The following is a 25,122-nucleotide window of genomic DNA, read 5'->3' as shown; positions in this document are numbered from 1 at the left end:
GTAGGTGTTGTCAAGACGCCTGTATTGTTTTGTTAGTTTTGTTATTAGTGTCAACGTACCTTGTACATTAATGTCGCTGTGATGAACTTTACAAATAATCTGTGTCTTCGAGAGTCCCTGATACCTGCCTGGTACACGAGGGTTGGGATCTAAGGCACCCCTAAGCTCTAATATAACTTGATCGAGATGAAAAAAGCCTTATCTTAGTCTGCTGCCTGTGGCACAACAAAACATCCGCTATGGCTTTGTCAGAAAAAAAAAAGGAGCTCCACACTTCAAAAGTTTTAATTTAACAAATGGTAAACACCACAGCGTACACTATTGAGTTATGGATGCACGCGGGAGGTTGCTAAGCACGAAAGAAGCGTAAGAGTCGCTCGAGGCGATAGCCGAGAGCGACTCTAGCTTCTTGAGTGCTTAGCAAACCTCCTAAGTGCATCCATAACTCAATAGTGTACGCTGTGGTGTTTACCATTTGTTTTATAACATAACATTGATACATTGTAGCTAAAGAGTTCCCTTTTATTTAACAAATCTTACGTGACCAGAAAAAAACAAGCGCGCGCGGAAAAATAGTCTTTGCATTTGCTCACGTCAGCAGCGTACACCCATGGGCAAATGGGGGACGCTAAATTGACCAATCAGAGCGCGCACTTTACTTTGGTTATGTTATCAATGAATATATCAAGAGATAATAATGAGACGAATGCAATATCTCTTCTTGATAACACTGTTGATGGAGACTCTCCTACGCATCATGGCACCAACCTTGGCACCGCTAATACACAGTGTGGTTTAGTAACTGCAAGAGGCTGGTGGACCACTTCCACAGACCACTTCCACCATACAATAGACAATGTGCACCCTAATTTGAAATTTGAAATTGAAAAACCAGAAACAACACCAAGTGGCATGTCATTATTATCACTGGATTTCAAAGTCACCATATCCAAGGATGGCAACAGCTCTTTCGAATTCTACCGAAAACCACCCAAGAAACCACTATTCGTCCACCATCATGAATCAGCTATTCCCACATCCTAGTTTTCTTAAAGAGAAGAAGAGAAAACCAGGATTAAAAAAAAAAAAAAAAAAACACTTAAATCAAGTGAAATCGGTAAAATAACGACACCGGGAGCAAACAACACACATATGGACTAAGGTAAGCCATTTTTATGTAATATTTTCACTTTTAACTGTTTCTATGGATATCTTCTAAAAAATCCCATACAGGTCCATATAAATCGAAATGCAAATTGCGTTCCTTGTGTAGTTCTCAAAGAGGGCTTGGTCCGCCTGTGGTTGTCTCTTTAAAACAGATTGTTATTAGTTCAAACTCGCTAAACCATTGAACTGGAAGAGGAATTTTTAGCTTCTTGTTTGCTAGCCTTGCTTGCAGAAGCTTTCAATTAATCGTGTTAGCAGCTTTTTCTAACATTCGGTTGAACTCCTTTATTTCTTGGCTTGACTCTTAATACAATTTTCAAGTTTTTCTTGGGACAAGCTCAGTTTTTAACACAACTCTGTTCAATTCATATAGGCTGAAAGTTTCTAAAGAAACTGTCCTGGTGCGTCGGTGAGGGTAACAAGGTAATTTGGATATATCAACTATGTTGAAATTGTAAATTGGTCACCGAAACGATTTAAAAGGCTGTTTGCCCTTCGTCAGAGCGTCTGATTCGCTCTGACGAAGGGCTAACGCTCGAAAAATAAGCTTTTTAACTCGTTAAGGTGGCCAATTTACTCAGTATTTCAACTTAGTTGATATAACCAAATTATCTATTCAATTCAATTTCTCTCTGATCTGTAAAATTCAACTCTCACTCTATTCTGATTGAAAAATGCTGTGCACCAGCTTATATAGGTGTTAAATTGAATTTTTCAGAAATATTCCTTAATCGTGTATTTGATATAGAATTTGTTCCAAAAGAGCGAGTCTGAGAATAATCAAAAGTATAAGAAGCAGGAATTTCCAAGAATTCCTGTACGAGGCTAACTTTTTACCAGAGAGACTTGCTCTCTTCTCTTGCAGATTGACATAAATAAATTTAAAAACATAGCTTATCGCGAAATACCAGTAATACAACAAGTTCTAATTACAATAGAAACTGAACATCTGCTTCCATGCCAAATTCACAACCACAATAAGAAAAAGGTAAAAGAAATTGGGCTTAGATGAGACCGCCAAAAGGAATAAGAAATAATCAACCTACTTACTATAATTTTCCATTCCTTTTAATTAACACTTAAATAAGTCTTAATGGAAATTCTTAATTGCTAGATTTCAATTAATTCTGTCTTTTAAAAATCGTCAGTTCTGACCGGGTTTAGCTGATACTCAACTGATCAGCCTGGCAAAAGAGACTCTGCTAAATTTATCATTTTTTCCAACATGAAGTATGTCAGTAGGAATTGGTTTGTGGGGGACAGACACTAAAAAAGCCGGAGCACTTCCCAGGATTGCCTTACGTGAAATTCACTTCTTAGGTTAGTTATTTCATTTTTATACGCTCGTGGGGTATAAGATGTGGTAGTTTATCACAAGCACTCCCCAAGCGTGCATATTTAAAGTCACTTTGCGCATTTGTCCAAAAATTATGTTCAACACAACTGAGTCACGTTCTAATGATTTTAGTCGATACTTATAAATTGTGATGCACTGTTTCCTTCTCTTCCATCCTCGAAGAGGTTTATGAAGAGTTAATGTATCTTCGTCTGTCAACTGGAAGTATTCCTCAACTCTAAAAAAGAGATGTTTTATGAATTTGATATATTTCATAAGTTGATCTTACAATTGCGAAATCGACTTAATATATTCGTAAATTAGCTGAAGAGAGATTTGATGGCCAAACTAGGAACATTTGATTATTCTGTTGGTTTGATCATTACAAGTCTCGATCACTTCATGTCAAATGTACAAAGTGGATTTCGTTACCTCAATCATACCAGCGATAAATTTCAAAAGACGTTTTCAAAATTCTTGAGTTTTGAAAATGTGTTTCAAAATCACGCAGGATGTCTTAGCCTCCGGCAATGATTATAAAATGACTAGGTTTGCATGACGCAATGATCTTACAGTCAGTGCTCGAAAACCTTAATCAGGACAAAGAAACCCACTAGAAAGAAAATGTCTAGAATATGAATTCCCCTTGCAGTACTTTTATCTTGCTGTCTCTTTTAAGAAAATGATGTTCATCACAAGTGGATCCTTTCATCGAAGAACGGAAATATCAGTGGCCATAACGCAGACACGCTGACAGAGCATCCATGCCCTTTATGTTCATTATCTCTCAACGTAAGGAGAAGTCGTAACTCCCTAGGCCTCTATCTGTGCCACCCATCACACCAAATCCTCCTGACAGAAGAAGGCTCACTCAGAAGGCTGTTGCTTTGGAACTAAAGACCACTGCTCTGGGATAAAGATTACTTCTGATATTCCTCTCTGAGGACTACAAATCCTAATACGATAGATACTGGGCTCATTTTAACTATGATATTAGAATATAAAGTGGATATGAAGAGTGCAATAATCTTCTCTTAGAGCTTTAGGTCCGTCTCATAGCATTTCAATACGCAAGCTCATTACACTGAAATCTGTTAAGTGTTTTTCTTTCTGTAAAGTGGATATTGTTCAATTTCCAGTGCACTGCACAATTAGTAAATAGATGCCCCTTCAGGTAGCTGGTATGTCGGCTGATGAAATCCGCGGCTGAGATATTGTCCGAAAAATACTGAAATATTTGGCCGAGAAGCGAAGCTTCGAGGGCGAATGTGAAACTTTCCAACAGGAAAGAAGAATGTAATAGTAACACGCGCACAGTATAGCGACATTGAATTTATCGCAGCAACTGAGGCAGTGTTTTCCATAATTGTTAATGCTTACCTTGTATTTTGAAAATGCCTAAGAACAACAATGGAAGTCATTAACACCTCTACTTTCCTTCAGTTCACTGCCACCGTTTGTCAACACACATTCGCCATCATAAAGTGGATATTGTTCAGAGGCTACAGTCTGTACAGAACTGTGCCGCTCGTCTTGTTCAGCGTTGTCCTAAATTTGGTCATACTTCACCATTGCTTTCGGAGCTCCATTGGTTACCAGTAGAGCATCGCATTGTTTTTAAGATCTTGTTGTTGGTTTTTAAATCTCTGAATAATTTAGCCCCTTCTTATCTTAGTGATTTTCTAACACCGTATATCCCCATTCGTAGTCTCAGGTCATCCAAACAGTCTCTTCTGGTTGTCCCAAGGTCTGTTCAAAAGTCTTATGGTGACAGAACTTTCGCGGTGGCTGCCCCACGGTTGTGGAAAGCTCTGTCCATTCATATGAGACAGCCTGGTTTTTCTTTGGCTGCTTTTAAGAAATGTCTAAAGACTTGCATTTTTAAAAAAAGCTTTTTTTCAAATATTTTGTGATTTTATGTGATTGTTTGTCTTAATTATTTTTTCTTTAATCAATTGTAGTCATTATCTTTTTAATTCAGTATTGTAAAGCGCCACAGAGCAGTCGGATATAGTGCTATATAAGTCGATTATTTATTTATTTATTTATTTATTTATTATAATTATCATTTCAGGCAAAAAAATCTTGGTAAACAGCTGACATCAATGATGTCGTATTTTTTATTTTACAGTTTTTATTGAAAGACAAGTAAGTAGCGTGCACATTACAATTTGATACGGATAATTAAGAAAAATAAGATAATAAAGAGTTTTTATAAATCACCCGGAATAATTTACAAGATTGTGTATGCTTAAAAAAAGCCATCATTTCCTTTTCCCATTTACTTTGTCTTTAATTTTGTAGGATAATTTACGAATAAATAATGAAAGAAGGTTGTAATAATTTCCTAGTATCCTCTTGTGTCGGTTTTCGACGTGGAAATACTGAACAATTATACAATTATCACATTGTTTCATGTTTTTGTTTCTCCTGTTACTCTCGTCGATTCTGTAGTTGCCGTTTGGTTCTCTGGTTATTGTATCCTTTTTAATTCTCACAGCAACAGCGATATGCTTATTTACTAACATTGACGTCAATTTTTTTAAACAACAAATACAGATCCAGTGGAACCTCAGTTGCACAGAAAGCCACATAAATAAACTTTGCTATTCTAATCCATTTCAAACACAGTAATCGAAAGAAATATTCAAGTGGTTATATTAAGCTCCTTCTAAGTCTATCTGGAACAGGAACATTTGGGTGGAAATCGACCCAATTGACCGCAGTGAGGAGCCTTCTGAGTCCGGTTCTCCACCCAGCGGAAGCCGTACGTACATGCTTCACTGGACAAGAGTTCGTTACTAATATTTTACGTGCTTCCACGCCAGCTCTCGAAACACGTATTCCACTTCAAAGCAACTGACGCATGAACTCACAGATTCCGCATTTTTTAAGATTTTTTTCTTCCCTCTGAGACCGTTTTGTGCAACCTGTGCGAGTTAGCAGGTGCTTCTGTTGGGGTGGTCTTTTATAGTTTTATTTTTGTCAAATTCTTTGTATTGACTTATTCATTACAGAAATCGTGACTATGTTAGCTTTCCCTTAGGCAATAATAGTGCTCCATTTTAGGTCGAAGACACCAGAAGAACAGGAGCGCCGGGGTCGTTGAAGCAGCCGTTTCAACTTAGAACGCGCTTCAGTTTTCACATGCACTGACGAAAGAAGTTTACATCGGAGCTTTACAGATCTTAGTTCAAATAATTTCCAAGAGCTTTACTCTAAATAACAATTAAATTAAAAGTGCTCAGCAAATCATTTATCACGTCCATTTTTATCCTGTCAATAAATGGCGTGATCATTACTCATCGCATGACAAGGCTATCCATCACAATTATTGAATGAAAACATTAAAGCCAAACCGTTCTAATTAACTAATTCGAAACACGGCGGGGAGTAAGAAAGCATGCAGAGAACTTCTAAAGTTTATTTATAAGATCAATTTTCCCTTTCCTCTCGATTGCCTCAGAATAAAAAGGAGCACTAAACGCTTCTAAGAAATAGGACGTTTAATACGTGCAAAAAGATTTGCCTGTGGCCTTTAAGAAAACAAATGTTTCATTATTTACGTTCGAATATAAGTTTGTCAAACTCACTTTGTTAAGTTTTGGCAACCCCTGGCCTTGCAAAGACGTTTCAAAAGCTAAAACCTCTACTTGCCTTGTCCATTTTCTAATTTAGAACATTCTTGCAATGTTAATGGATATTCTCTCGTATTGGCCTATTTTTGCAGTCACATAGTAAACGAGAGTACACAACACAGACTTCTTATTCCGATTAAAGTTTTTCAAAGCTAATCAAATCCGTCTTGATTCCAGTATTCCTTTGTGATTTCATGAACAATTGAAACCATCAGATACATTCCGTGGTCTTCGTGGGAAATAATGTAATGTTTTTACGGCAGGGGGCTCAAAAATCATAAATAAAATTGTTTAGCTTAATGAACACCAAATGGAACAACTCGGTACACAAATGATTTGGCTTAAAAAGGTCATCTTAGATCGCCAGCAGCACTAGAACACGCTAATACTGAACATGTGTCACTCTAATTCCTAACCAAACAACAAAATTTTATCTTCGGCTTTAGACCCACAAGAACATAAATTACAAAGTTAATATAAGAGACAAAATTGTTTACGAACAATTCTTAGCAGACAGCTAGGGGAGGGTGTGGACAAAATGGTACTTACTAAGGGTGGGAAGGGGGTTTGTGGAAAATCAACAATTGTCCTCCTCTCAAGTTTTCAACGCCTATCATGCGTACTAATGAATAAGAGGTTTCCCGTTTCAAGGGTCGGTGTTGCTAAGAGCATTTAAGAGTTAGAAAGGTCAAGAAATGGTCATAAAGCCTTTTTTAGAGTCTGATCCTTGCGTGCGAAAGTTATAAGATTAGAACTTTACATTTCTGTTTGGTGAGACGCGAAAAGGTCTACCCGAGAGAGTGGTAACATTGTGTGGGACCCAATCTGTCAACGGTCATTCAGCTAGTATTTTGACCATATTGGTTTGCCGTGGGCTAAAATGACAGTCTGATATTCGTCGATGAAAACATTTGTTATTTGTGGCTGGAGGATTAAGAGAATCAAAGCGTTTCCGGCGCGTTTAAAGGCTTCGCTGGAGAGGAAGCTGTGAAATATTCGTCTCTCCAACTGTGGTGAACGGAACTGAGGGAAAAACCACTGCGACAAAACTCGCCTCACTTCACATGGCTTGCGTCGTTTAACAAGAACCAACACGATGCCGCGAGGAACGTATTCCGTTTTATTACTTTTAGCTCAGATTGTCGTCCTTTTCCATGTTCTGGAGGGTGCTGTTTATCCATCGATTCACTGGTCTCCTCAAAATCCTCTGTAAGTCAAACATTTTCTTTTCTCATTTGTGTGTAATGATTTAATAAGATTAAGCGCGGCAAGTCGTGGTTCTTCTTTGAATATTACTCGCTGCCTTGTGGAGTTCATGTCCTTTCGATATGTCCGTGTTTCGTTTTCGTGTTTCTGTGATTAGATTCTGACGGTTTGAGCCTCCGACACTAGTTGATTGCACTCTCTATAGAAATAGCTCAATTTTCCATTGTGTTGCACCATAATTACCTGTTTTGTGCGCTGCTTTTATGCTGTTCGACCGCGGGACAATCAACGTTATCAGATCGATCGCGTTCAAGGCAACCACTCCGTAAACTTATTGGCGGTTTCCCTTATCTTCATATGTGTCGAAAGTTGCTGATAACGCAATAGGGAAACTTGAAACGAACGCTATCGCGTTTGTGTTTCTTCAGCGTGAATTGGGAATGTCTCATCTATGTTTTACTTGCAAATGGACATGATTCACACGGCAGGTTTATTATTTTTATAGAGATGATAATGCAGTATTGTGAGAATCCGTTCCTACATGGTTTTATCGCAGATTTCCAAACAGAGCTGTTGTAAATCTTTATTGTTATTTCAATCCCCAGCTATCCCTGTTAGCTTTTGTTTGGTTTCGCTCATGTCGCGTTGTTTACATTGGCCTTGCGTTCGGTTTTGCGTCCGCGGTGCAATATGTGCTTTGTCAAAATAGAATACGTGAAACTTCATGCATGAAATAATTTACAACTCCTTTAGACTAGCATATTAAAAGTCTGACATGTTATTGATCAATACAAGAACAGTGACCTTTCCAAGTTTGTGGATCAACGCAAGCCCAGCGTGTAAAAATTATTCCATCAGCGTTCAAGACGAGAGCAGAAACAAGATTTAATAAATTTGGCATTCCTAAATAATGGATGTGTACACAGTTTGTACTGAACTAGAAATTATTAATTTGCAAGCCTTATAATTTAGTGGGTACCGTATACTAAAAGTCGTGTTTTGGTTATAAACATACAGAGCAGTCATGGCAGTTTCAATTACAATACCCAGTTAAATTTGAATTCAGTTTAACAGCGAAGAAGGCAGGACACAAACGTATCTTTTCATGTTCAAACCAAACGTAAACACCAGTTAAGTTTCACAATACTAAGAACACAAACCGCGAACTTTATTTGCTTATTTCATATCCTTAAATCAATTTTACTCTAGCCGCTTGACACAAATTTCTCCGATTGGTGTTGGCTGTGTGATTTCAAACAAAGGCGGATGACCTATTTAATTGTACGGGATGACCCAGTGCAAATTAAGTTTAATAAAAATGCGGTCCTCCGTAACAAAAGAAGACACGGCGGTTTAGTTTGGCCAACGGTGCGCTCAATATTACGACGAATGATTAACTCAGCAGATGCGAGACAAAGGCGAAACAATTTTCACGTTGGACTTTAGGGATTTGTCCCGGTGGTAATCCTGTTTGCGGAAAAAAATTTCAGTCTGCAAACTTTAGGAATTTCAAATCCCCACATGTCTTTTCTGTTAATTCCGTTGTTTCAAAGGATAACAACGTTGACTTGTCGACATAGTTCGATTATTACACGAAGAGGATCAAATTCTGCAGCCAAAACTCACATGATAAAACTGCAAACTTGTGCTCGACATTGGAGGGGAGATGGCAAGAGTTGAATTGACTTTTATCGTAAGCAGATCACCAAGAGTGAATGAATCACCATTTTGATAGAAGCTCTTAATATACTAATAATAATGTAATATGTACAATTTACATACACTTTCCCGAAAAAAGGGCCATTTGATAGGTATCAAAATTGCTAAAAATGAATCTGGCATAAATTAGAAAGTGGTGAAATGATACATGTTGATGTTAGTAACTTTATATTGTTGTTCTCTCTAAAACCAGTCAACATTTGTAAAAATACGCCCGGAGATAAACGCTTGTTTCCTTTTTCTAAGTTCATTCTACTCAGACTTTTGAGAAAAACATCCTTGAAATTGGCGTCATTTGACAGATTTAGGATTTTTGAGTGGTTTCTTAAATTTGACACGAGCGAGTACGTGTTAAAATGCGAATACGAACACGTTATTGGGGTAATCGATCTAAGTTCTCTTTTTCTCGTCACTCAACGAGATCGAAACATTTAGCAACCAGCTGACAAGATGTATTTCTTACAATTTTTCTACTAAAGAATTGACCTCATTTTGGAGGAAACTGAACAATTCCAATATACGCCCTTCTTTAGCGCGTCCAAATCACAACTCAATATGTTTACGAAATGAATGTCGGATTGTTGTGTCGAACTAATGTTGTCTGAGCTCACGTCTCGGCCGAAGTTCCGGCAGTCTAAATGTTTCGAAGTGAAAGAACATTTATCGTAGGTGAGGTCATGGGCAAGCTGTTGCAGAGGCTAAATTGCAGAAATATCTTCACGAACGAGAAGGTAGATTCGCCGCCTTCTTTGCTTTATTGAAACGAGACTCCTTTAAGATCCTTTTTAATGAAGACCCTCTCGAACTTAGCGCGCAATCTTTTTAATCTCGCGTGTACTTTGCGTATCCCTGTAAAGGGATTATAAGTTAAGGTTCTTTGTAAGGGATAGTATAGGTCATGTATTCGTTATAATTAGAGTTCTGTGTCGAAACCAACTTTCCAATGTTGAAAGCAGCCTCTGAGGTAAAGTTAGGACAAGGCACGTGTTGGACAGTTGAAAGGTTTTCCGCTCAACAGAGGAAAGTCACTTTTTCCTCCAGAAAAAAAGGTTCCTAATTTTCTTGTACAAAACTTTTTCTTTTTCCACTCATTTAACCCACAAACAAAATATAGTAAAGGTTCCTTTAATGACTGCAGGGTGGAGTGATGTTATCGACATGATCAGTGCGCATCTCATATCCGTAGAAGAGTGAACCTAGTTCAGGCCTTTAGCCCGTGCAATAACATGTATCTGATTCTTTTCTTCCACCTCATTGATTCAGTCCTCTTTTATTCCAATATGCATAATTTCGCCTGTCACGAAAATGAGTTTCAGCTCCGACTACCTTCCTAATGGAAGGAAATAAGGGGCTTCACTGTTTTCAATTTGTGAAAATCGAGTGTGCATCATTTTCCTGTCACTCTTGAATTTGAAACATGTCACATTTTAAGTCGAAAACTTGAATGTGTTCTTGAAAACGAATGACCCCTTCAGAGAGGCATACTGAAGCAAGAGATAACATCACATGATAATTACGTGTTTTGGAAGATGTCTGTCGTGATAGGATTAACGACGAATAGACTATTTTCAGCCGAAGGGATCTGTTTTCGCTCGTATGGTTTCAATTTGTCGGAGAATTTCACAAATTTGTAACCCACGGGTTGGAGTGAAGATTCCAGAGATAGCCTTTAACTACAGTAATTTCCTATTTATGCATCCGCTTTAAGTGACCGTATTACTTCAAACGAAGCAAAGTTTACAATGATTTAAAAATACAGAAATATACCGATATAACAAATTTGTCCTACGTTCCTTTTTCGATCAATAAGTGTTTTTGCGGTGGATTTCAGTTAAGAGTTAGCTCATAATTTAGCCTCACTTCAAAGGTAGCAAAGTGGCCAAAGGATATTCAATATTAGTTGTTTTTCCTGTTAGGAGAAATATTCCTGACCTCATTTGTCAAGAAACATCAATATATTTACGAAGATAAAATGTTTTCGCGTCAGATCTACAGGTGTTGTTATATAAGTACAGCGGCGGATTAAGTCACGCATATAGCCACAATTTTGATTTTCTTTCAATCCCGAACTAAGTAATATCGCTGACGGTCTCTTTATGCACATGTTACTAGTTCTGAATTTTTCAACTTAACGTTCTATTAAAAGTTAAACAAATTCCGAGGTTTGTCTCATTCAGACCACCAGTGCCTATGTTTACGCAGTTTTCAGCCTGGCAGGATGTATTTGCGGCCAATTTGGAGTACCTTAATACAAATACGTTGTCGGCGTATTATTTGCGAATGCAAGATTAAAGAGAAATATTGTAAATGAATTAATGTAATTAATTCAATCTCAGTTTCCCATGAGTTTCTTCAGTTTTGTCTGATTTTGGCGGCTTTGCGGTTGTCATTGCTAGGGGTAAGAATTAATTTCTTTCTTCAACTGTTCTAAGATACCTGTCCACGAGGAGGCTGCTCCAGGACAAATTTCCAAACTTAACAGGTTTCCTTAAATGTTCATTACATCAGTGGTTTTCCTCGCGTGATTTTCGTTTAAAGATGTAATCGGAAGTCATGGCTATCTCATATCACGCCTATAAAAGGGGTTTTAAGAAAGCACAGGAAAACATTTAGGGTTTTGTCTGGTTTGATGTTTTTTCTTATGTGTAAACAAAAAAAAAAAAAAAAAACCGACAATAATAACCGCCTTGTTGGAAAAAATGGATCCTGCCCCCTTAAAACCACATCTGCTTTCCCATTAAAATCCTCGATGGGGCCTAGTTAATTTGCAGGCTACGAGATATTTTATGTTTTTCGAATACCAGACAAATTAGTCTTTCTTTGCTCTCCCACGAAGGGTTTTCAACGCCAGCAAGTAATTGAGTTAAGTGCCACGGCATATGGCGGATAGGTTACACTTCGTTCATTATATTCATGCGCATATCACACACGACACACGTGCTCATTGGTCCGAAATTGTGTTGACAGAAATAAAGGGAGCATGTGGGAACAAATAGCTGACATTTAACTTTCCCTACCCCAAATTATTTGATTTCTTCGAGGCAGTGCATGACTTGTAAGTTATTGTTTGGTAGCCATTTCGTGACGTAAAAATGAAAGTACATTTGACTCATTTTAAAGGTTGTTTGCGTCAAAATACACACATCTACAATTGACTCTTCAAAAAATTACAAAATATCAGAGTTTACCCGTTTGAGTAACATCGTTCACCCTGACTTTCTCCGCCCATTTATGAGTTACACCCATTGACCTTGAGAAACAAACCTTTTGTTCTTTTAGTGGACGTAACCTTGAAAGTACTATATATTTCGGGCCCTTATCCAGAAACATCACCCGTCCGCCTTCCTAATACAAAGAAAAACAAAACATCTCATACAAAACTTATATCAGGGAATAGAAATTTGTATCTCTCCTCAACAATTTCTTAACGCGTTTTTCTTGTCTTAACAATTTTAATTTATTTTTTCACATTCGACCCATTTATACTTATAAACAAAACCACAGTTTCCGAATTTAATCCACTTTTCCTGAAACGTATATGGCCTGTATAGGCCATTAGAATGGCGTTCCTTCTGTTTCCATATTTTTTGTGAGTGTGTGTGTTTGTTGTTGTTGTCTAAAAACTGACTTGTGTGCGTGTTGTCAGTTGTTTATTTTTCTGATCAGTCTCCTTGAGGGTTCTTGAATACAAAGCTTATTTCCGTTGATGGCTAATATTGTCTTGCTACTTTTTTAGCTCTTACGTACGGGCACCACCTTGATAAAGCTGCTTGCATTTAATTATAATTCTTATTGCTTAGGCATTTTTCTATACCCTTCTTTCAGGTTTGGCAATGGTGACAACGTTCTCAATGTCCTTCCGATGTCTAAGCTTCACATCGTTTGTCCAAATCCGTCCACCATCTTGAAAAAAGTTCGAGAAAATACACCCAAAGACAAACTTTATGAAAATGTTTGGATTGTGTCACGCGACAATTACGACAGCTGTAACACAGACTCCTCTAAGGGGAGTAGGCTTCTTCTGCGATGTACCACACCCCTGGCGCTTAAATATTATACTCTGGTGTTTCAGAGGTTCAGCGCTGTGTCAAACCAAGTGTTCATTCCAGGGCGAGAATATTATCTTATTGGTATGTTTTCCGTTGAATGGCACAATTTTTAGTTGAAGGTGCTGTGGCCTAATACTGAGCTCGCCGGAGCCTGGGTCGAGAGGTCTGGGTGCAAGTCGTGACCGGATCACTGTGTTGTGTCTTTGGGTACAACAGTGTAACTCCCATAGCGCCTCTCTCCGTCCACAAGTAGAGATGGTGACTAGGAAATTGTCACGGAACCTGACGAAATTCTGGAAAAGGAGGGGGAGGGAATGCGGGTTACCTGAGTTAGACTAGCATCCCTTTCAGGGGAAACGGTATCATTCTTAGTCGCATTATGAAGCGGAAATCGGGACATGCTTCAACGGAGTAAAAGATTCCTTAGCAGTATTTACCACTACAATATTGTGTAGTTTCGTGATTGACTTTTTCTTTACGGAATTAAACTCCAGGCACCGGAAAACTCGTAACACCTTAAAAGAACCGATTATCTCGAGGAACTTCACAAATGCTTTTCTTGTTTTGGTTTTAACCTCACATCATCCCTGAAAGCATATTCAATGTTATTGCTGTTCACATTTCAGCGACTTCAGATGGTACGCAAGGCTCAATAGACAATCGATTGGGAGGAAACTGCAAACACAACAAAATGAAACTAAGGATATTTGTGTGTACAAGCAGCAGAGGTAAAAACCTGTAGTTAGTGGGACGTATGGCAGGATTAGATAGATTATTCGACATTTCCAGAACTTGCTCTTACCGGTAATTTACCAACTTTGTATGGTGTCCATCGCACCAGCAACACGTTACAAATATTGGTTTTCTTTCTTTTTGTTTTTTTCCTTCTTAAGATCCCCGGTGCAACCGAAAACCTACAACCACCGCTACGAAACCTCCAACAACTTTACCTACTACAACTTTACAATCTACCATGTCATCTACGACTACCAGCTCCACTTCTACTCTTCAAACCACTAATTCGACTACAACGAATGCGCTTACTGAGGAAATCACTTTATCAACAAGAACAACAAGCACCAGCGAATCGTCCACAAGAAGGATCGCGTGGCAAACAGAAGCTGCTGAAGAACCAGTTATGACTACAGACTTAAATGTAGTTGGTCTTCCAGTGAATGCAGAGCTGAGCAACCCCATCAAACCAGGTAAAAGAAGTGATCTTCTAAGCTTTCTTCAGACCGTTGCCTTTGAACAGTCGCCTCTCAAAAATTGATACTGGTCGGAAGGATCACATTCCGTTAAGTTTAAATGGTTGTTAGTTTTTCCTTGGTAAGCTCGACCCAACTAGAGGTGTATCTGTTTTCTCTCTGTACGATTTCCACGCATATTCCGCATGTAAATTCATTCCTTTCACACAGTGTTTCCATATGGTTTTTTAATTGTAAAAAACTCGCACTGGTGCATGCGCTTTGAAGCCTTCGCGGCGATTTGCGGCTTAACCGTACACGAATTATTAACCGTGAGGCCTCGACAAAGTGACAAACTTTTTCACGTGACGTGCGCCTTGCTTAGTCTCACCCATGTTATATTTCTTCAGTTGCAGAGCTCAATTGGACAATCATGATTCCTTTAATGGCCTGCCTTCTGCTGTCAATCATGGTGAACATTATCTTCTTTTGCCGACTAAGGAAACGAAAACAGGAATATGATCTCGACGAGAAGAATGCGAAAATTATCGAAGCTAATTCATTAAGACACCAGGAGAAAGACAGAATAGAACCACGGGTGGAGAGAACTTGGTTATTATGCAGACGGTCAGCAGACGTTACGGACGTGTGAGATGTTTTGTTGAAGAACAGGAGAAGTGGAATGAGCAATTCAGCTGTAACTGGTGAGGATGTGACCAGATGTGACCAGTTAAAAGATGACAACCACGACGGGTTGAGTTTCAGTCAATCACTGCGTGGCAACTGCCAGGCTGTAAAAAAAGCCAAAAACGAAACGGTTGTTGTGTTCACCTGTTCAGTTTAGTAATTCTGTTCGTTGGTATTTGGCTTTAACGTTACATTCTTATGTGGGTGTTCCCTGCTAGCTAAAAAAGGTTCGATTGCATATCTTGGTGGAGTTTTTAACTTGTCTTAACATTGCTTTCGAAGGCCACCTTTCCATAGCTCTCTTGTGTTCTTTGTGATAGCTTTGTCGCCAGTCTCTAGAATACTTGGTAAAGCTTGAGTAACAGCTTTTAACACTAATACTTCTTGGAGTATTTCGGTAACCATCAACCCATACCGTCAAATCTTGGCCCGAAACTTTGGTTTCTAGCCTCTTAAAGATATCTAGGACTCGGTAAAACGCCTCAACAGCTTTCAGCGATTGCATTGTTTGAAGAAGGGTTGTGTTACTAAGATAAAAGATCAAAACTCATCGCATTTGGACACGAAAGAAAAACGTTGATGGGTTCAGTTTCAGAAAATTTAACTTATGGTGTATTTGATCAAAATTCAACAAGAATTAAAAAAAAATTGAGAAGTCACAAACGGCAGTGCAATTCACGTACAAAACATTTTCTCTATTTTATTGAAAAGGACAGAAAACATCAACACGAAACAGTTATGTGTATTTTGTTTGTTGCAATAATGGCCCGTCCTCTTGTATGTAGTGATTGATGATTGTCGAGGTGCAGCTTTTGTTGGGTAGTGATGAGGCTGAGCAAGCCTTTCCCAGAAGACATGTTAATGATTTGACTAATTAACTTGTGAGTTGGCCCTGGCTTCGGCGCGAGTGTCTCTTCGTCCTCGGGAAAGTATGGGGCCCTGGGCAACGTGAGCCGGTCACAAGTTTGCTGGAGTCTCGCACTCATGATTAGTGCCAGACCATCAACCATCTTCCCGCAGCGCTAATCATGAGGGCCTGGCACCTAGGGTATTGACCAATGAAATGCCTGAATTGTAGTGTTAGTTATTGCGTGTATCTTCTCGTTTTGTGGGTCGTTTTATTATTTTTATACACATATGATAAATATATGACAGATATTCTCTAATTATGATGGTGTAAATAGTTTGTATTTAATTAAGAATATTTTGAAGATAGGCGTTTGAATAACATGTAAATAAACCAAAGCACATGCCAACCACAAATAAAGTCGAGTTTTAATGTTATTGTGGCTGTGATATGATCAAATGGTTTTTCCTTTTTTTTTTTTTTGTATGCCTTAGCTTCATTTACAGGTTGATATAATGATCATTACTTGGGAAAGTTGTTGAGAGTGATATATTTGTTACGATGTTACATGCTGAAGATTATTTCTCTCTTCTGTCGAATGTCACACACTTCTCTCGTAAGTGGGTGTGTTTTCTCGCTTCTGGCTCCCTGTAGCTCTGATTTGAAGTTAAGGTTTCATTTCCAAGTCATGATCTTTCAAAAGTTCCATCTTTTATTTAACGAAAAAAAAAGCATCGGCTGTGCTCTCTTCTGTTGTAAAGCACGCAGGAAGCGGCTTAAGCACGATAGAAGTGTGGTTTTCCTGCGAGCGGAGAAAATTATTAAGGAGGAGCTGCTTAAAAGCTAGGATAGATGCATGCTTAGGTTTTTCTTAGCAAAGCGTGATACCAACTTTTTTTTCTCAACCAATTCGCGTCGAAAGTAAGACAGGGTGGACCGTCTATTCTTTACTATCATTTGCACTACCTATTGTGAAGAAAACGTGCCGAACCTCTTACAAGGAAACAAATTGAATCTAATTTTTTTGAGTGTGGTCGGCACCGGGGTCAAATACGATTAGTGGTCCCGACCGAAAAAAGCACTTTCCAAGATAACGCGTCGAAGCTATTTAACAATTTACCAGAATCTATTAGAAACTGTAAAGATTATAGCACCTTTTTAAGACTTTCAAGGAATTTTCTTATGTAAGAAAGTACAGAGTGATTAGATAATTTTACTGCAATTCAGTTCTGTTAATCCTACTTCTACTTTTAATTGCATATTGCGTAATTTGTTAATATCTTAATTTGATTAATTTTATTTGTAATTGATGTATTTTAACAGGGAAGAGCCACCTAGTGGATCTGTTAATAAATCATTATGAATATTATTATTATTATTATTATTATTATTATTATTATTATTATGTCGCAGAGAAATCAACTGAATGCTACATTCTAATCAGGCAGCACAGGGCGAAAACCGTAACCTGTGAGCCATGGAGTAAAAAAATTAATGTACGTTAACTAATCCTAAAAGCTTTTACGTTGTGTCTACGGTCCTCCTTCTAGCAGGAAGTCAAACTGCCACCTTGAAAGTCCGGGCAATATTCAGCGTGCCCGAGAGCACTGCCCTCTGCATCTTTCGCAGTACATCTGTGCTTCTGCCTCCCACCAGCTCGCGCATCACGACATCCAGCTTCCGTGACCACCCCCCCGAGGACATCCATAATGATGTTATATTGCTTCGCCTCGTAGCCTGGGAACTGCTGCCTTAGTTCCCAGCGAAGGGGTCTGTACTTCAGTGTCTTCTCTTCATCCTTGCTTGTCCGATTGTTAACCCACGGGCAGCTCATTTCCAGCGTCACAACTCTTTTGCACACATGATTTACAATGCGTGCATCCACCCTATTGCATCTGACCTCTTGTTGATCAGCATATACAACAATTTACAATTTATCACTTATAGAGCGCTATTTACAATGACAGATCAACAGCGCTTTACAATCAATCCTAACCCGCCCACCCCACCCCAGGGGAGGACATCCATCACACAGTAATCTCGTGCGTGGGAAATTAACGTCTCCTACCCCTAACCCTGTAGGAGACGGGACCTCCATTTATTCGTCCCTATCCGAGAAGACTAGAATATCTAACCATTTCTTGATGTTATAGAAAGGAAGCATATTCTTCTCAATTATTTTAAGACCTTGAGTGTTGGTCCGGCCGGGGCTCGAACCCTCGACCTCCCGCACAACAGTCCAGCGCTCTATCCATTGAGCTAACCGGGAGGCGGTATATAGGGACATCCCAATAAGCTTTAACATTCTCTGACTCATACACGGGCTTCGGCTTGTCGGGTGAGTACCAGGGTCGTATCTCGTCTATAAATCCCTCATCATACAACAGTTGGTAAAACTGTACATTCAGTACTGCGTCGTGTCTAGAGAGATACTTGCACACCACGGGCGTGAACTCGGACTTGACTGGCGGCGAAACTCTTCCAAGCGCTGTGTGCTACAAATCGTATCCCAACATGGAACAAATAGAAAAGCGGATCGAGAAATTTCGTAAATGGTATCGGAGCACATCTTTAAGACGACGGGGATGTCTGTTCCAGTTGGATCAGGTGACCTGCGTTCAGATTAAAGATTACCGTGTTCAGAACTGAACAGTGTTTTAGGAGGGCTGAGGAAAATTCTAGAAGCAAAAGGTAACACGCACGTTGGCAAAGCACGCTAAGTGAATTAAAATTATGTTAGAACTGAAACTGGTTGTTTATTTCAAAAGACCTTGGTAAGGGCTTTGACAGACAGGTCATTTGAAAGAAGTTTTGGCTTGACTATGCGTCTTATTTTTTGGTTTCTGATGAATAGTATCCATATATAACAGGAACAAGCTTTATACAGAAAGGTCTCGACCCGGGTCAACCTTTGTTTGTTGGGTAACCCTTTTTGAGAGCTGGGTCCTTTAAGGAACCGTTTGTTTTATACAGTGTCAAGACATTTAATTGAATCATTATTTTTCCCTGACTCTGTCATTCTTTTCCGCTAGGCATTTGCAGAAAGACTTTTTTCGAAAGCCATTTTCCAGTGTTGCTGGTATCGCGAGTACTGATAGGAAGGAGCAGCATGTACCACGCCCGCCATTGATCCATTCACGTCTTACTGACTCCCAACTTTTCCTAGAAGGAAAAATCACTTGAATTATATTTCTATAGTAGTTTGCATTTATTAAGCTTTCTTCTGATATATAGTTTGCAAGGATTTAATGAAAGTGGCTCGTGTACGATTTTTTTCCTAAGGACACCTGCGAAGGTTGGAAGTAACCTTAAGACTTGGATAGCGGGATATTCGACCACAAAAAGTCGGTGGTAGTGTGACTAGCACTGTGGCATTAAATTCTGCTATATATCTTCTTTAAAACTGATCCATTATCATTTTTAACTGAATTCGATAACTTTGACGTTGATGCATCCTTGTCCTTTACTAAAAATAATCATTCCTGATCTCCAACATATGCAATGTTGGAAGGTTGCTAAAGGATTAGTGGATCTCTTTGTAAACTAGTTCTCCTAGTTCCACCGTCTACGTGATCAACGCTGCGCCATCTTTTACCAAGCCGGCAATATTAAACAGTAGTCGAGCGTGTATGTCATACAATCACTTACAATGTAGCTGGGGCAAAGAGGCTGCCAGAATATATCATGCACTCCGAGGCCAGATACCATATGACAGTACACCGCAAGAGATTACATATCAAATGTATACAGTAATCCTCGAATAAAATATGTATGTAAAATATGTATATAAAATATCTATATGCGTGTCAGTTTTTCGACCATTTTCTTTTTCTTTCCCTGTGCTGAGATAGATCACCGGCTTATTTGTTTTTCGGTGAACCAGCAACTATCTCAAGCTTAACAAATAACAAGTCAAACATTTTGGTAGCCCTAAATTTTTCTTACATTTTAAACTTTGTAGACTAGAAACACAACATGCCTAATGAATGTCGAAGTTGACCGCTGAATAGAATTGTAGCCGCGATCTGATCAACGATGGCGGATTGTCCTTTTGATGAACATCAGCTCTTAGGGTATCAAATTATCTTTTTGCCACCAACACATCGAATCTGGTACGTTGTTGACATAATGGCTACTTATCTAACAAATGATATCAAGCTAAAAGTTGCAACTGAGACACCACATACACATGTATGTACTATCAAGTTTCTTCCTGGATTTCTTTTGTCAGAAAGTTCGACAACATGCGCCCTTGATGTTCATCAACAACTGCTGCGTTTCCTCGAGAACAATCCAAATATGTGTATGATGGACGATCCTCGCAGTAGATAGCGCTATTTGAGCAATAGCGAAATTCAGACCTGAAAAAAATCAGGCCTGTACGGGACTCGAACCACTGACCTCTGCGATACTAGTGCAGCGCTCTAACCAATTGAGCTAACAAGCCAACTGAGAGCAGGCCGTTAAGTTGATTCGTAATGAACCCGTGAAAGTGATAAATGAGATAGAATAAATATATGAAAATCATATATTTTGAACTGCGGTATTTGATATGTATGAAGGACGATCCTCGCAGTAGATAGCGCTATTTGAGCAATAGCGAAATTCTTTCAGGTCTGAATTTCGCTATTGCTGAATTTCGCTATTGCTCAAATAGCGCTATCTACTGCGAGGATCGTCCATCATACATATCAAATACCGCAGTTCAAAATATATGATTTTCATATATTTATTCTATCTCATTTATCACTTTCACGGGTTCATTACGAATCAACTTAACGGCCTGCTCTCAGTTGGCTTGTTAGCTCAATTGGTTAGAGCGCTGCACTAGTATCGCAGAGGTCAGTGGTTCGAGTCCCGTACAGGCCTGATTTTTTTTTTTTTTTTTTTTTTTTTTCAGGTCTGAATTTCGCTATTGCTCAAATAGCGCTATCTACTGCGAGGATCGTCCATCATACATATCAAATACCGCAGTTCAAAATATATGATTTTGATATATTTATTCTATCTCAATCCAAATATGGTTGCGAAAAAAGTTCTTAAAAGGGCTCAACCTGCGCTATTCAAAGATTCCCTCCTCGTTCATGTTTAGACGATACTCTCTGGGAAATTTCTTGTGAATTTCAAGTTATTTTAGATTAATAAAATAAAGATGTGGTATACGGAATTTTGATGATATAGACTAAAAAGTGGAAGATAGACGTAAATTTCACGTCAGCACGGGTTATGGAATAAATTGCCCAAAAATTTTATTACTGATTTTGGAAGTCCAGTGATGGCTTTCACTGTCCATATAGTAATGATGATCACAAGTGGTTGGTCATCGGAGATACTGGGTCTTAAATACCCTTATTTTTGGACTTTGTCGAAACCAGAAAAAATCGTCTTTACTTAAGCGAGTGGTAAGGGAAGAAATGAAGTGAAAAAGTTAAATAATGAGGCCCAGGCCTCGAACTAGGAGCCGCTGTTACCATGGCAAAAGGAGTGCTGCAACCTTTAACAAGGGCATTTTTGTGTATCCCCCTAGAGTGCCTAGCTGCGTGCAAAATTTGAAGAGGGCTTGAAAATTTTCCTTTCCCAAGATGTTTGATTCTTACAGAGACTTGTTCTTAACAATCGACGCTGACTGATTTTCCTCGGAAAAAAAAAAAAAGAAAAAAAATTTAATTAATGATAGTTAATTTTACGTGTGAAAGCTTTGTGTTTGATAGAACTTGAAGACTTACATATGGGCACTATATATATCATGAAAAAAGCAAGTGAAAAAAAGCACTACCGGTAATTAAAAATAATTCATAACAGTTGGCACCATTACAGATGTAAACAAGACGGCTACTCTGATATATTCATATTTGTACCTTACTAAATTTACACAGTTTTTCAGATCACCCTCTTATTATCAGCTTTGAATGTTTTTAAGCTTGGAACGGTCAAACTCTGCGGAGAATAAATCTGCGGGGATTCACTGCAGCGTGCCACATAAATTATTATTCGCCGGAAAAAGAAAATAATAAAAAAAAAAAAAATTGAAGCTCCTACGTGGGGGCTTTTCAGCCGCAATGTAAACTATCTAAGTGCTTAAAAATCCCCACTGGCAGGAGGCAGACCAGTGGGCTATTTACAGAGCACAGCCGAGGAGTTGAACCAGGAGTAACCGAGAACAAATGAATGAGTGGCAACGTGGAGGACTTGAACCCGGGACACCGGACTACAAGCCCAGCACGATAGCCACTCGGCCACACCGCCTCCTAAAATCATCTTTGTATAAGGGGTGTTTCATCTTTCAAGCGTTTAAACGCTTACTTATGTTAATGTTTAGAAATGAATACTCATCCACACGTAACTAAACAACCTGATTACCTTTGCTGAACACTGTCTGGTATATGTTCGACTTAGCGTCCAGAAAAAAAAAAAAAAAAAAAAATTATAAGTTCTTCTCAAAAAATTTGGCGGGAAAAAACTTTGCATTTTCGTGTAACTTTCGACGTCGGCCTTAACGATTTAGTGTAACCAATTTTAAGTTTGCTGTGTTTCATTGAAAGTAAAACGAGCTATTGATTAAATAAGTTTCTTTAAAAGTAAACCACGCACGTTTGACAAACAGCATTGCGAAAATGGCAAAAATTTGGCTCACATTCGTTATCAATTCGGAGCTAATATCAATTGCGACATTGAAAACATAGCGTTCAGTACAAGAAAGATTGTTAGACTTCAGTCAGTTCATTGTGGGTTGAAGGTTTGAAAAGAACTATGGCAAGTTTAGGTCACTTAACCTTCTTTCATATAGGTTCAACAAAAGTTGGCCTAAAATCAAGCTATTTTATGCCCGTGGAGGGCCCTGATTACAGGAAAGACTTTATCTTAAAATAAAAAAACCCACCAATTTCTGAAAATACCATATAATCTTTTCAAGTAGCTTTCCCATGGTAAAAAGGTGGAGGTCGAACACCAACCCCGCACTTTTGCTCCTGCCCGGTTTTCTCTGACAATGACACTTAAACCATTAAAATCCTCGATGAGGCCTAATTAGTATGCAGACTACGCGATATTTTATGTTTTTCGAATAGAAGACAAATAAGTCTTTCTTTGCTCTCCCGTGAAGGGTTTTCAATGCCAGCAAGTACTTGAGCTAAGTGCCAGAGGCATATGGCGGATAGGTTACACCTCGCCCATTCATGGGCATACCACACTCAACACGCGTGCCCACTGGTCCGAATTCGTGTTAACAAAAATGAAGACAGCGCGTGGAAACGAATGGCTTATTTAACTTTCCCTACAAAAAATTCCGGCTTTGATTTCATCGCGGTAGTTTGTAACTTTAAGTCATTGTTTGGTAGCCGTTTTGTGAAGTCAAAATGGCAGTAGGTTTGAAAAGTTGTTTGTGTCAAAATACACACTTCTAGAATAGACTCTTCAAAAATTTAATAAAATGTCAGTTTACGCTTTTGAGTAACATCGCTCAACCTAACGTCCTCCGCCCGTCTTTGTGTTACACCCATTGACCTTGAGAAATAAACTTGTTGTTCTTTTGTTAGTCGTTAGTCGATTATATTGATTTGTCTACTTTAATAGCACAACTATAAGACCCCAGCTTGTTCTTTTTTTGCAGTATCTTAAATGTATTAATGTAGTTGTAACTTGTCTAGAATTTTTAATCTCTTGCTCTGTAAAGCTTTTATGTTATAATATACGTATTAAACACTGCCCGCCTCGGCTAGCCTTTGCTAACTGCGGGCAGTGCATATTTTTTGTAATATTGTAATATTGAAATATATCATATCATTCTGATTGTCACCTTGAAAGTACTCTATATTTCGGGCCCGTATCCAGAAACACCACCCGTCCGCCTTTCTAATACAAAGAGAAAAAAACATCTCATACAAAACTTATATCAGGGAGTAGAAATGTGGTTTCTCTCCTCAGCAATTTCTTAACGCCTATTTCTTGTCTTAAAAAATTTAATTTTTTTTCACACTCGACCCATTTATGCTCATCAACAAAAAACCACAGTTTCCGAATTTAATCCACTTTTCCTGAAACCTAAGTGGCCTGTATAGGCCCTTAGAATAGCGTTCCTTCTGTTTCCATTATCTTTATGTTGGTGTTGTTGTTGTTGTGTAAAGAACTGATGTATATGCGTGTTGTCAGTTGTTTCAGTTTCCCGATCAGTCTTCTCAAGGGTTCTTGAATAAAGATATATTCTTGTATTCTCGCGTTGCGGTGTTTATTAATTGCTTTAAGCCTGCATCATGGAATATCTTGATGAGCTTGCAGTTTGCATTCGTTGCATCAAGAAGATTTTATGTTGAAGTCGCCTGTCAGTATAATTTCATTCCAGTGACAAGGGGCTGATTCAATAATCTGCGTGACTTGATCAAATTGCTTCGACGTTGAATTGGGAAGGCGGTAGAAAACAATAAATAGACATTTTGCTCCGGCAGCGTGTTGTTTTATTTCGATGCATACATATCAAGCGTTTGATTCTTTGTCGAGGAGATGAATTCGTCGACATATAAATGAGTTTTATACATAAATCGCTACTCCACCTCCTTTAGCATCGTTCCTGTCTTAACGGTAGATTGTGTAGTTGTCAATTGGAAGTTCAGGATCAGTCCAGGTAGAATTGAGACAACTTTCTCTCATTGCAAACAGATCGAAGTCATTCATGAACATTAGCATTTTGATTTCTTCAAAATGGCCGGGAAGGGAACGCACGTTTAGATGGCAAAGTTTCAGACCCTTTCCTTCATTTGGAAACAAGGATGCTTGGTTCCATATACATGTTCGGTTTCATTTCGTCCGTCAGGGCCAGGGTGGCTTGAAATTTCACCGCATAATATAAAACCACCAGCAACATAGCTTTTGAAGTTATTAAATTTGCGGGTTGTTTGTTAGCGAAGCTTTAGACCTTTTACGATGCAATAGGCTGGTTTGAAAAGCCACGAAGCTGATACGTGAGAATTCTCAGTTAGCTTTCGAGCAGGATTGTGATTGTTTCCCTTAGTTTGATGAAGAAAGCCTACTTGTAGAAGAAGCTTACTTCCCTTAGAGGAGTCTTTACTACAGCTGTCGTAATTGTCGCGTGACACAATCCAAACATTTTCATAAAGTTTGTCTTTGGGTGTATTTTCTTGAACTTTTTTTCAAGATGGTGGACGGATTCGGACAAATGATGTGGAGCCTGGATATCGGGAGGACATTGATAACGCTGTCATCATTGCCAAACCTGAGAGAAGGTATAGAAAAATTCCAAAGAATTGAAAATTATAATTAAATGCAAGCAATG

The 25,122-nt window shown here is 38.7% G+C and overlaps 1 protein-coding gene and 1 long non-coding RNA gene across 3 annotated transcripts in view; one reads left to right on the top strand and one right to left on the bottom strand.

Moving 5' to 3' along the window:
* Positions 1-501: 501 nt before the first annotated feature.
* Positions 502-5,073, bottom strand: LOC148740949 (uncharacterized). Its single transcript, XR_015999261.1, has 2 exons — positions 3,884-5,073; positions 502-1,048 (listed from the first exon to the last, which is right to left on the bottom strand). It is a non-coding gene; the product is annotated as an uncharacterized LOC148740949 (long non-coding RNA).
* A 1,681-nt stretch (positions 5,074-6,754) lies between these two features.
* LOC111318933 (uncharacterized) overlaps positions 6,755-25,122 on the top strand; it is a 29,956-nt gene continuing 11,588 nt past the window's right edge. The window contains exons 1-5 of one of the 2 annotated variants that reach the window (XM_088754574.1): positions 6,772-7,350; positions 12,892-13,196; positions 13,742-13,843; positions 14,009-14,320; positions 14,713-16,273. In XM_088754574.1, coding sequence (XP_088610700.1) covers positions 7,238-7,350; positions 12,892-13,196; positions 13,742-13,843; positions 14,009-14,320; positions 14,713-14,954 — 1,074 coding nt within the window. In that variant the 5' untranslated portion in view covers positions 6,772-7,237 and the 3' untranslated portion in view covers positions 14,955-16,273. Of the gene's footprint in view, positions 7,351-12,891; positions 13,197-13,741; positions 13,844-14,008; positions 14,321-14,712; positions 16,274-25,122 lie in introns of those variants that run through there. The other variant, XM_088754581.1, reaches the window with a different exon arrangement.

This window comes from Stylophora pistillata, chromosome 1 (assembly GCF_964205215.1).
Source record: "Stylophora pistillata chromosome 1, jaStyPist1.2, whole genome shotgun sequence".
NCBI lineage: Eukaryota > Metazoa > Cnidaria > Anthozoa > Scleractinia > Pocilloporidae > Stylophora > Stylophora pistillata.
Note: the sequence above shows the minus strand (reverse complement) of the source record. Positions and strands in the feature narration are given on the sequence as shown.